The sequence below is a fragment of the Coturnix japonica genome, chromosome 2, assembly GCF_001577835.2.
Source record: "Coturnix japonica isolate 7356 chromosome 2, Coturnix japonica 2.1, whole genome shotgun sequence".
Lineage (NCBI taxonomy): Eukaryota > Metazoa > Chordata > Aves > Galliformes > Phasianidae > Coturnix > Coturnix japonica.
The window spans coordinates 67718458-67732109 of NC_029517.1; the positions used below are offsets into that span (position 1 = coordinate 67718458).

General features: G+C 41.0%; 1 protein-coding gene across 3 annotated transcripts in view; it reads right to left on the reverse strand.

Annotated features, from left to right (window-relative positions):
• JARID2 (jumonji and AT-rich interaction domain containing 2) overlaps positions 1-13652 on the reverse strand; it is a 197456-nt gene that overhangs the window by 8123 nt on the left and 175681 nt on the right. For all 3 annotated transcript variants that reach the window (XM_015854676.2, XM_015854679.2, XM_015854678.1), the window contains 6 exons: positions 10920-11012; positions 10137-10255; positions 9926-9996; positions 9011-9125; positions 5309-5414; positions 4278-4460 (listed from right to left, as the gene is read on the reverse strand). In XM_015854676.2, the coding sequence (XP_015710162.1) occupies positions 4278-4460; positions 5309-5414; positions 9011-9125; positions 9926-9996; positions 10137-10255; positions 10920-11012 (687 nt within the window). The remainder of the gene's footprint in view (positions 1-4277; positions 4461-5308; positions 5415-9010; positions 9126-9925; positions 9997-10136; positions 10256-10919; positions 11013-13652) is intronic.

Consider the following 13652-nt stretch of genomic DNA (forward strand, 5'->3'; position numbering starts at 1 on the left):
CATTATGTTATTTAATATAATGAGAGACGCTGAATGTTCACATAATAACAGTCATCTCCCTGCTACTTTATATTTGGTCTTACTGTCATCTGCTTCCCTTGGTCATCAATTTTCCATGCCCTTCTATCTGATGCAGGGGTTAATTTCAACCTCTAACCATCAGTTTCTGCTGTACTTTTTCTAGTTCCATTCTCTTCTTTCTGCAATTAGTGATTCAGAATTGCTCAGTATTCTAGTTATGGCCAAGCAACGTTTCTGCTCTGTTCTCTGTTCTGTTCCTATAATTCTTAACATATAGATTTTTTTTAAACCCCTCCAAACTACTGTGCTGACAGTTACACAGGAAGCCAAAAATGTCTTTCCTCAGTACAACAGTTTGTTCAGAGCCCATCACCCTGTCTGTCAAATCAGGATTATTTTCTTACTCCCATGTAAAATTTGTCAGCACTGAATTTCATCTACCATTTTCGCACTCAGAACACTCAGTCTCATTAAACCTCACTGTAACACCCCACTGCTTTAATTTTTGCTGTTAGAGTAACATTAGCATCCTCACTATAAATGATTGGTTTTGCTTTGCATTTCCTTTTCTAACTTAATTATGGATGATGTTGAACTGCACTGGTTTTCCCGAGGGACACAGCAAGAGCCTTCCCTCCTCAACAAGATCTGATCATACGCGCCCATCCTCTGCTTATCCTTACATCAGTTGAGTTTCTGTGTGACACGTTAAGTTTCTTTAAGAGCCTTTTCTGAGGAACCTCACCAAAAATCTCGCAGGAACACTAGCAGGTTCTGTCAACTGGATGTCTTTTGTCCATACATCCTTCAAAAAGTTTCAAGGCCTGGAGGGCATGAACTCCCTACAAAAGCTGCATTTGATGGCCCCTTTCTCATTCTTTTATATATTTCTTTTCCTTTTGCCTTTAGCAAGTTGTTCTTTAGAATCTCTTTTGGGCCCGCATTAGTCTGTGTTTACATTCATCCCGCTAGAGCTCCGGGTGGGCGAGCAGTTGTGTTATTTGCATTTTGAACTTTTGGATACAAAAGGGAGGGTTTTTTTGTCCTATTTCAAATGGACTCCTTTCTCATAGTCTATAGCCAGGCCAAGTTTAGTGGAGGGGCTGACCTTTGAAATGCTTTTTTTTGCCAGGGAATGTGCATATGTTGTGCTGTGACCCTCTAATAGAGCATCTTAAAGCAATTTCTATGCTGCACGCAAACACTTGATCCTTCTTGCTGCATTCACAATTTAACAAGCTTCCTTGATTTTATGCAAGGCTGTCTTTTGAAATGAAACACCACAGTAGTGGATGTTTCAGTTTTTACTGTTCTCTCAAGTTTTGTAATGTCTGCTCACCATCACAGAGCAGCTCCTTGATAGTGATGTTCTGAACCACCAAAGGTTTGTCCAGCATTGCTGGAAAATGAGATGGCAGCTTCTTCTCATGTGGGTTTCCTGACTAGCTGCTCCTTGAAGCCATTTCAGTTCTGGTATCTCACACAAAATGTGATATCCATGATCTAGCTGGGTAAGGACACCAGCATCTCCATTACCACTGTGTTTCCTGATCCATCTCCTTTTGTATGACACGCTCTATGTCTGTGCTATTGAACACTACAAAGTAGGAGGAGCAGATGTGCAGAGCAATATGACCAATGCTAAGCACCCCGACACCCAAAGGATGTGCCTGTAAAGCCTGATGTTTTGACTTCAGAGCAGCCAAGCCAAGTCCTGAGGCCACGCAACTGTTACTGCTGGACATTCAAGTGCACTTCTGGAGTGCCTCCTCCACTATTGCTTCATCTGAAGGCAACCTCGTCTGCTCAGGCTAAGCCAGCTCTGTGGCAGAAATCAAGGAGTGATAATTGTGTGGTGCTTTAAAAGCACAAACCTAACCCAAACTAAAAGCTCGGAGGGAAACACATGAAGGCCCTGCCTGCGTGTGGTTGGACAGTCAGGAGCACAGTGCTCTAGACTGGAAGATCAGTGCTCAGGAGTTACATCCCTTATGACGGAGTTGAACCCAACTGATTTGACTGTAAGCTCCCTCTTGTGTAAGAGCCGTGCTTCTTGTTTTACACAACCTGCTGAGTCTCTCCTTCCCACCAAGTTTCTGGCAAGCCCTGTGCTACCAAAGCCCTCCTCAAAAACCACATATCCCAACTCATTTCCACACCTCTGGACAAGCTGGCATTTATTTAGTCCAATTTTCTGTTTTTCTGTTTCCTAAATGAATTTTACTGACTCTGCAAAGTGCCCTATTTCAAGTTACCCCTTTGCCACCAAAAAACAATCTCTTCCATACCCTTAAGCTTTCTCCTTAGTTTAACATCTCCAAAGCTCTCTGGGTCCTTTTCCAAAGCCAGCAACCCAGTTTGATGTTTGCTGCCAATCAACCTTTGGTTAAACCTGTCTGTTCCTTTGCACAAGGCTTTATACAAAGTCCCTTTACCCCAACGATTATCCCAACTCCTTATGAACTGGAATCAATGCAATTTCAGATGCAGAATTTCATTTTTGCATATATTAAAGAAGATTGAGCGGTCATTCAATACATGAAGTGAAACAACATTGTTTAGTTATATAAAGAGTCACTATAAAAATCAAGTCACAGTATCACAGAGGGAAAACAAGGTTAATATATCAAACAGCTAAAAACTGTCAATATTGCTGTCCAGAACTGAAAGACAGTAGGGTACAGTTGTTTGGCAGAGTTCATTAACAGTCCAAAGGGGGAATCTTGCTCATTACACAGAACTTTTCATAACCTCTGAAAACCATCATCCCAGTCAGCTTTTGAAAATGGCAAAGTGCCTTGAAAAAGGCAGAACTTCCAAAGGAAGGATTTCCAAAAGTTAAAGAGAGTTGAGAATGTAGGAGAGTTTGAAGAAAGATGAGGAGGAAAAGAAAGACGGAAAAGAGCAGTGTAGTAGGAGTTTCCAGAGTTATTCTGATATAAACACACTTCTGTGGTTCTTGTAAAGTTTGTAAGAGCTGTGACTTCAATTTCCAAGGTAGGTTATCATAGATTAGCGTCTGCTGGATTTTCAGCCATATCAGATCTACCCAGTGCAAAGCTCTTAAAAGTTAATCAAAAGAAACTGTTCTTCAGAATCTGAGGCACCAGGAAGAGCTTTTTAATTGCTGCATAGTGGTTTCTGTCTCACAAGAGTAGCATTTTCACAATATCAAACAAATACTCAGTACAGCAATAAATACAGTATATGAAGATAATATAATAGTATACCTTCAGACACAAAAGGTTAGTTCAGGATTCTCATTCCTTACCTACACACATATGCAATTCCCACCTTCCCCCAAAATAAATCTGTAATAAAATAACTTTTATTTCAAAGTAAGTTAATATACAGTTAGTATAGCCAGGCTGGAAGAATTCCATTAACTCTAAAGAACCAAAACCTAGGTGTGGGCATATTATGTTTAATTACTTTCTAACCACTTGGTTTGAAGCTGTAAATAATAATTTACTATTGGCATAGTGAGAAAACGGACCAAAATAGCATCAGGAACCCATAGTGTATCTGAGAAGGTTGGGCACACAATTAACCGCGTACATTGTTTGTCCCAGAACACGGAAACTTAGCAAAAAAACCCGACTCCTGGGCAATTTGGCTGTTTGTTTTTCTGCTGACTGTCAACCTCAGTTAGTCATGTGAAAAAGGGATTGGACGTTTTATATACAGCTTGGTATTGCGTGGGCTGGTCAGTGAACCTAAGAACTTTCAAGTTGATTAAAACTGAAATTGCCCTGATCAACAGCTTTTCCTGAATAAAGGGGCAGAGAGAGACAAGCAGTACAGCTGTGAGTGTTAACTGACTCTGCCTACCATAAAAGCTAATAAGCACAGTTATCCAGATACTCGCACCTGAGATTCTAATGGTTCTAGAAAACATCACCTAGAAAATGTAGTAAGCATTATACAATATAGACTCGGTAGCTCTGACGGGATTTTCAAAAAGCTTCCCTGCAAACAGGTCTGCAGGCAAAACAATCCTCTGGTTTCTTGAAACATACAGCAGTTTTTAGTTAGCAATTATTATCTCACTTGCTATTCTGAAAACACTGCATCATCTTATGCCTTGCAGGGTTGGGTTGTTTTTATTTTTTCTCCTTTTTTTTTTTTAATTTAATGCTCCACAAAAATAGACACAGTTGCACTAGTATCAATGCTATCTGTCCTGGAATGTCTGCTCTGCTGTTGTTTTAGACAGCAGGGTGCTGAATCCATTTTAACTCCCTTTCTCAACTTACCTTGGCTGTTTTAAAACCCATACTTGTCCACTGGGTGGTAGCAAAGTGCACTGTTTCAGAAACACTATAGCCACAACACACTTTAGACACAAAGGATCCAGGAAAACAGACAACAAACTGCCCGCTCTGCTGTACAGTACGGTGCACCCTGATCCCCTCCTTACACAAGATTTCTGGGGAGATCTGCAAAGACATAAAAGCAATGTGCAAACAAAAGTCAGAACCTTGCTGTACAGTTTAATCTCTTCCTTCCCAGGTACTGCCACATGTTACTCGCTCTGGAGAAAAGCTATGTTTGCTAACAGCTCTGCTCTGTTTCCTTTCTCTCTTCCCTTCTACACACACAGAAATGTAAGTTATCTGGAGTGAGAATGACACGCGTCTCTTCTGAAACCAATAGTTTAAGCTTTCTCTTGCCAAAGAACCACAAAACACTAAGACCCGAAAACATGCTGTCTGTCAAAAGTAATGCAGGCCATTTGTTTCTCCATCTAGAACTTTTCAGACAGACTTGTCACTGGATCCATCTTGTTTTCACGCTCCCGTTAGAGATGTTTGCAAGCCAAGGAATTTGCTGTGGGCTCCCAAACTTATTCTTAAGCGCACTAAATGGAAATTACAATATATGTTTATAAAATAAACAGGGGAGCCAAAAAAAAAAACCCAAAAAAAGCCAAAAAAAAAAAAAAGCAAAAAAAACCACTTTGAAATCTTTCAATGTATTTGGCTTCTCGCATCCATGACTGTTACCGTAGTGTCAGTCATGGCAGATGAACTGATTACAAAGCACTCACTTTGTGAATTTAAATACATTACAGACAACATGTAAGTGGACATTTCCAGCTCTGTCATGTTTGTTTTTTCTTTCAATGTTGTATCACATGAGCCTTATTAAAAAAATGCCAGTATGTAGTTTCCAGATTTTTGCAATATCATCAGTGTAACGTAAAGAGAAAAAATAGGTCTGAACACCAGTCTTCTATTATCCTTGGATTCTCAACTGGGAATACCTCCCCCCAGCGTTAACCTACCATTACATTACTTTCAAGCATTTCCAGCCCTGGAGTGCCATTGGCTTGCAGCAGGGTATGTACCACATCATCAAGTTTGTTCTCCTCCGCAGCAGGAATGCAATACCTGTTGTTTTGTCAGAGGAAAAGAGAGAGATTTACTGTGGAACAAATAATGGTCCCCACTAACAGGCAATTTAGAGCAGGACATTGATTAAAAGAAAGAAATTAGACATTCCCACACAGGTCATTTTTGTAAAACACTCAGGATTAATGGAAAGCTGTTCATTTAAATTCAGTCTGACGGTGTTCACTCGATGCCAAAGGACGCAAAATCCCCAAACACTGGAAATTCAGCACTCTACAGAATCGAAGTAGAAAAATCAGCAATAGCATGATGAGCATTTTAATGGCACTGGAACACCTAATTACGAGCAGAAGTTTGCATCTCTTCAGCACCAATACATCTACTCTTTTATCACAAATGATTACATTTACTAACTGCGCACAAACAATTTCTGTTCGTAATAATCAAGAAACCACAAATTACACTCGTTAGTACACAAAATAGCCTAGTGCCTTCTTTGCTTCCTTACTAAACAAATCTCACATCTTTTCACTTGCAATGAACGTAAGACTGACTAAGAACAGCCAAAAAAGAAGGAGAGGGATTTAAAACCACTGGGTGTGTACCACACCTTCCTCTCAAGCCAACAAACTTGCGGTCCTGTCTGTGCTCCCTTCCCAGAAATGGCAAAAGGTAACAAAGAAAAGTCAGGACTTGGCTCTGCACATCTGGGGAACTGCTACTTTATTGGATGCAGGGATGCAATACAGTGACAGTTCACTGCTACGCAATGTCCCACTCCTGCTTGCACCCTGCTGGAAGGGTATTAAATGATGGCCTGCCAGGAAATGCCTGTTTCCATGACGTGGCACTTGATGCCTGACCACTGCACTCTGAGCAGCACAGCTTGGTTGGAAACACAATGCAAATCTTGGGGTTGCCAAACTTGCCTTGAGCTGCTGCCATGGTAGGGTTTATCTGCGACATTACTTTATTTGGATTTGTTATGCTCAGGCAAATAAAAAGCATTGCTTAATTTATCAAGACTTATTAGAGTTCACTTCAAACTTTAAGACCTCAGTCTGGAGTCCATTTGCCCCCGCACTACTCACACAACAAAGCCATTATTCCAAACTTGGCAAGCAGTGGAAGAGAATTAAATCTGGAAAGATTTTGGGGAAAAGAATGCAGTTCCCTTGTCATTTGTCCACATCTCACCATTTATTTCAGAAAGCATTCTGCCAACCTTACAGACCTTGTTAGGACCCTTGTGATGTGCACTAATATCAACTGCATATGCATCATATGATGAATCTATAGGAGGTTGTACTTCCTATGATTTGAACATCTTACTATTGCTCACTGTATTTATGATGACTTTGATTTTTCTTTCTTGATCCTCAAGCTGACTGCCAGAAGATATGACAATATGTGCTTGTACAGCTAGCTGTAGCTGCAACACAGGCTCTAATGAGCCAGTTGTCTGGGCACACGTAGACTGGCTACTTACAAACATACTAGCAATGACTAGGACCTTTTTAAGAAATCCTAGGATTTTAGAGCGATGAAGTGGAAGAACCTTATCATGTCCCAGCAGAAATTTTAAAGGCAAGCTGTGTATCAAATACTTTGCAGTACCTGTGTTGTCAATAGTGAGCACTGTAGAAAAGCTGCATGTGTATACAACATTACACTAGTTACACTAGAATAAGGTATTTTAACCCATGTTTCATCAAGGCAGTCACTCTAAGTACATCTGAGGCTGTCTGTATATAAGTTAACCCATACAAATGGCTTTTTTGTTTTCTTCTTCTTGGCTTAGAAAAACAAGTAGTGCCCTCCCCTAAACCACTGTCTGGCTGCATTCAAATCTTTTCAACATCACAACACTGCATTTTGACAAGCACAGCATGAAAAATGACCTCAGAACTTAGCCTAGATATCTTGAATGTCTTCTCTTTGTACTTTACAGTCGCTAAAACCTATACCTATGTCACAGAGGGAAACAGACTCACCTAGGGTTGAGGATAATGTAGCTTGCTCTGTAATTTGTTCTGATAGCATATTATTATAAACTATTACAGATTCTTGACTCATAGAAGAGGGACAGAAGCCATGAAATGCCCATGACAGAAAGAGATAGAAGCCTTCAAGTTCACAGCATAATCCAGTGTTTATCCCTTAGTATGATCACACAGAGAACAGTTCTTCAACTTTCAATATTTAAAGAGAGGCACTCCTGCAGTAGCACCCCAGGAGCAGAGTCTACGCAAGGGATGCAGAGAAGAAAAACAAATTTCCTTCTCTCACAGGGCAGCTGCTCACATGTGACAGCCACACAGGACCCTATCCTGGAGCTAGCATGTGCAGCAGGAGACAAAATTAGAGAAATTAAGGAGCTTTATATGTTTCTAACAAGATTCTGAACCCTTCGTTCTGGGCCATGCAGAGTCAGCTGGGTCAGCACCCTTGACATCAGCACCAGCTGAGAAGCACAGGCATTAAAGGTGAACAAGTACACACTTAGCGCATGAACAAAGAATGGCTGACATTGCCACTCCATGGGGACTCCTGGATGCAAAGGCCTTTGCTGACTCTGCAAGCAGTGTGGCAGCAGGGCAGCACATACACTTCAGGCCTTCCAGACCTTCTCCTGTCACATTGCTCAATGAGCCGAAGGCTCCCATTGTTCGGGGTTCTCGAGAACTGCTGAAACTGTTGAAAGGCAATCAGCTTCTCACCTTCGGTGGGAGTCAGCATTTCAGTAACTTTTGTTCTCCATTTAATTGATTTTCTGAGGTCAAGAAACAGTTATACTGCTTATCGTTCACTGTTCTCACTGATGATCCTCTTGGGTAATAACACCATTATCATCGGAATGTCACAGAAAGGCACGTGACATGCCGGCAGCACCTGCTTCCACTAATTCCTCCATCAGCTGTTGTACTTCCATTGTAATTTAATTCATCATCATCTGTAGCAGCACATACGCATTGAATTCGGAAAGGATCACCATGTTCATAACCATTTGTAAGCTCAGTGCTAAGTCCATTTGTTTTAAGTGTCTCCAACATATGAAACGTAGCTAACACCTGAGTACTAATGGCCAGCATCTAGGCACTAGAACGATGTGTGGAATCATAATTAAAAATGATTATCATATGATAAAGAAAGAAAAAAATCACAATAGAAAATATTAGGAATCTGGTAGATACAGAGTTGATATGTAAAATAAGAAAATGGTGGCTATTTAGTCAGAGTATGAATTCAGTCACTTTCCCAATGATAATACGGAGCAAGCTTGGACAAGTATCTCTCTGTCAGCCTAAGGGAAGCCTGCCCTGACCAGCTGTTGTGCTGGTTTCCATCTCATGAAAACTTCCTACCCTATCTCAAGCAGAAACAGTTCATTGCTAAGTATCTCAGAACAGATCACAGAAGATAAACCAAAACTTTTCTTCCCAGAAAGAAGGTTTTTAATGCTTAGTTTATACTATGTTTTTCATTAGACCTGCCATTGTGAAGACTAAACTTCTAGGTAGAAGTTTAGTTGAATGTTAATTCATTCACACAAAAGGTACTAGAAAAACTGCTGTTAACACCAGCCTACAGAGAGCCACTGCAGTGAGCATGAAAACAAACACGGTAATACCTACCAAATGCAATCAGCACCAGTGTGTAAGTAGTCAATGTATGGAAGGTGATTTTGGTCTCGAGACCAGCATGAGGTAGAAAAGACCATGCCAATATTTAGCCAAGGAATTGTCACTCCTGAAACAGAGATTGAAAATGAGTTTTGAGTAATCGCAATTTCTAATTAAAAGACAGTTTGAGGGCATTTCAGTTGCAATTCTTCTACCTGTGAGCTTTTTGCAGTCTGCCTATCAGAGTGAATAATTCACAAAGAATAATTTATTTAATGACACCAGCATTTCCCACTACTGAAATATCTAGCAGATGAACATATTTATTTTCTAAGAGCTGCAAAAAATTTTATCCTTTGGTTTATTTACAAATATTCATAACCCAAGCTCAATGCTATTGATCACAGAAGACTGCCTCTCAGTGTCAGTGCATATATACACGTTAACATAAATCCTCTTTCCTAACTGGCACGGTCCAGGCACAAAATCCAGGTGACTGGATTTTGCTTTCAGCTAATGTTTCTAATGACACAGATGCGGCTGGAGCTTGTGACACTTGCAACAATTCATTTACAAAAAAAAAACCTGTGTGCAGCTTTACCCAACATTTGTCCAGGTTTGCACCAAGAAAGCTGTATGTCTTTCATCACCCTGACACAAAACAAGAACACTGATGTACTGACAACAACAGACAGTGATGCTGCAAGCACAACCAGCTCCTCCCAGGTGCATGGTCTTAACCATTCATTAAGTCTATATCTAAAACCTGATTTCCATCCCACAGGTATGAGCTGCTACTTACAACTGCATCTCTACCTAGGCAGCTACTCAACAAAAGGACTAGACAGAGCGAGAGAAGGCTTTGATGACTACACTACCACATTTAGAGGGCACACATGACAAACACAGAAAAAGAATCCTACTTACCAGGCACAGCACCAAGATGTCGCAGGATGGATCCTGTATTATTAGGAAGGACTGTGAGGTTCCACCCATGCCTGTTAAAAGGGACCCAGAGGGAAACATATGTCAGCACCATGCCCCTGCTGTCAAGCCAGCGCTGTGCTGCCCCACTGGCAGCAAGTTCCCACACCTGGTTACGCAAATGGGGCAGGCGGCACAGATTCGGTGACCTTACCTAGAAAATGGTTCAGATTTCCCCACAGGAAAGCCGCTCCCATGGGTGTTGGTATCTACTTTTCCACAATGCACTGCTACATGGCTATCTTTCTGTTCCACTAACCGCCAATATTCTTGCTGTTGGGAGAGAAAGTGGTGATGGGTTTTGAACAAGGTACTTCCCATTAAAATTTAAGTCCCAGAAATCACCTCAGTGTAACTCAACATAAAACACCGTTTAGAAATAAGGACAAGAGGTAATGGCCTCAAGTTGTGCCAGGACAGGTTCATGTTGGATATTAGGAAAAAATTTGTCTCAGAAGGAGACAAGCATTGGAACGAGCTGCCCAGAGAAGTGGAGGAATCACCATCCCTGGAGATGTTCAAGAAATGTGTAGATGTGGCACTGAGGGATGTGGTTTAGTGGGCATGGTGAGGATGGATTGACAGCTGGACTAGATGATCTTGGAGTTCTTTTCCAACCTTAATGATTCCATGATTGCAAATACTAAAAAGCACTGGTGGATTGTGAAGACAGGAATTAGCCCCACTTGCTCCTGTGCTTCATTGCAAAGTACACTAAAAAGTCTTTCTCGCAGTTCAATACCTTTATGAAAAACGTTTAAAAAACCGAAGGGAAGAATCACTATCACACCTACACATAATGAATTATTTTTTTTCCCCACATCAGACATCCCCCACATTAAACCACTAATGGTAGTTTCTAAACATCAATAAAGATGAACCTCTATGCTCCACCTCCACAACACAAAACATTTACTACCCCTTGTGCTGGTCTCACCTCTACTTCAGCTACTGTAGGCTCCTTTGTGAAGCACATGTTCATGATGTTTCTTGCTGTTCGGTAGAAGGTTGTTAAAGAAACGGACCTACCCTGTGGAAATAGAAAATAAAATTAAAAGTGAAAATAAAACTAGGTGTCCCCATCTCCCCTGGCCTAACTCTTTTCCTTACATGCTTAAACTTCTAATCACAAATGAAGAAAATATCTTCGGGAAGCATGTGACATTTTCTTATTAGATTTCTCAAACCTTAGAGAAGTTTCATCACCTTAAAATGACATTTCACCTCTCAAAACAGTACGGTCAAACCAACCCTTTCAAAGACCAGCTGAGCGTTCACAGAAAGCCACGTGCACTGCTTCATCCAACACAGCATTCTGTGTTTGAAAACTACAGCAGCCGGATACATGACCTCGTAGTCTATGACATGTTGCAAATGAACCGGTACCCAGCCCTACCTGAATGTCAGACTCAGGTCCCAAGGGCTGTGTGACTATGCTCTTGACATACAGAGAAACGGAAAAAACAATTCGGTAAATTAACAGTAATGTTCAGCATTAAACCAGTACTGTATGACACAGAAGGGGGGTCACAAAAAATAGAGATTACTGAGATTACAGTAACCGCCTGAACACAATAAACTAGGCATGCCCCATCCAGTGAAAGTAGCACAATTGCAAGGAACAGCTCATTACAAGGCTGAGAAAAGTAAAATACAGTAAAACTGCCGAATGAGTGCATCTTTCTTGGCATTGCTGCAGGACAGCAGCTATGTGAGAAGAGGATATGACTTGGTTTGCTGTCTGAGCTTCATCTAACTTTCTGGTACCCATTCTTTTGTATCTATAATAGCTGCAAGCTCTGGGAAGCATCCTCTATAGGCACAGAAGGCAGGAGAACTACAATTGCCCTAGACCATATTGAGAACAACTACACAGCAGCCTATCTATCACTTTGCCGAGCTCCTATAGCTGTAACATTGTCACTTTTTTAATTGATCGCAATGCAATCAGCTGTAACAAAAGTTTATGAAATGCCCATGTCCTGGGGCCCTCCAATTCCCATAAACTTGGAAGCTCTGTGGTACAATAAGCAATTTCCTTCATCTTTTAATGCCCTCATGAATCAGTTACTGAGGCATCCTCTTAAAACAAAGGCTCTCATAAAATGCAGGGCCTGCACCAACAGTCGTCAAACTTGAGCATATATACATCACGGCTCGCATGCTAACAAACGCTCTGCAGCAGCTTTCTCTCATCTTACAAAGGGGAGCAAAAATGAGGATTGATCTTCCAAGATTAAGCATGTCCTTCCTTTTCTCTGATTTGCAAGCAAGAAGAGAAAGAAAAATTCAACAGTTTAGCCCTTTAAAATTGCATTTGACAATGTTCCCTTGATCAAAATGTGCTATTTTTTTAGGGGTTTCTGGGTTTTTTTAATTTGTTTTTTCTGTGTTTTTTTTTTGTTTTGTTTTTTTTTTGTGTGTGTGTGTGTTTGTTTTATTTTTTTTAAATCTGAGGGATTTTACCAAACTTTTCTAATGTTTTTTCTGAAAACTCTTTAAATGCTCCAGTGGAGCACCTTGATCAGAACACAAAAGTAGGTGCCGACAAGTAAAAATATCCTTCAAAATGCCCTCAAAAAATGTTTCAAAGGTTCATCAGCCATCCTGGGAGCTTCAAGCTACTCTGCAGTCTCTGCTGCTGTGACAACATGGCACAAAATAACTTAAGGGACAAATCTTCCTCTTCTGATTTTTTTCTTGTGGGCTCTTTATCAGCCTTGAGAATCAACCCACGGCACCATCAGCAAGTCTGCATGGAGGACAGCACTCCTGGCCATGGTGCAGAAAGGGGAAGGAAGGCATAAAGAAGGATCCTACAGCACTGCAAACCTTCAAGATGTTGAAGGGACAGATAAATGAGCAGAGAAATGGAGATTTCACCATGGTTGTAGGTGGGAATGAGAGACCTCTGTTAAGCAGAGGGCAAACATGGCTGAAGAGAATTTAAGGTGGGCTTTCTGGGCCAGTTTCCTGCAAGGGCTGGTAAAACTGGCTTTGGTGATTTCTTCTTCTTGTCCTTGCAACAGGTCTGCTAGAAAGCCTTCAGGTTGTCCTGTACAACAACCAGCGCTCTGTGTTCAGTCAGCCCCACTCCAGATTTTTAAATAGTTTTCAGAGCTCACACCAGGTAAGAAGAGGATGGTGAAAATCTTCCAACAGACAGCTCTTTGATAACTGCAATTTACTTAGTGTACTTACTGACAACAACAGAGTATCACAGTCGAGTAGAAAAGCCATACGTTTAGAGAGCAAAGAAAGCAAATGCAGCAGCCCGCAGCATACATTTAAAAGCACAGCAGGCCTTACAGCCTGGAAAGGAGCAACACTGAAAATAATTTGGGAGTCCTGGCAGAAAATCAGCCAAACACAAAGGAGATTTACTCTAACCTTGACATGCGATACAATGGTAACTGCTCCTGGAAGACTGCATGTCTCTTTCTAAAAGCGCGTTCCAGCTCAAGCACACGCTGACTGCAAAAATCACCATGCAAAACCCTAAATTTATGACCTCTCCATATGGTCTGAGGTATAGACTTTATGGTCTGAACTGGGCTACACCCATATGATTATGTTATTCTAACACTCTATTGACCTGGACATTTACAAAAGGGGGGTGGTTTTCTTGTTTTCTTTTTAATGAGAATTAGAAATGTACCATTCTAATCCC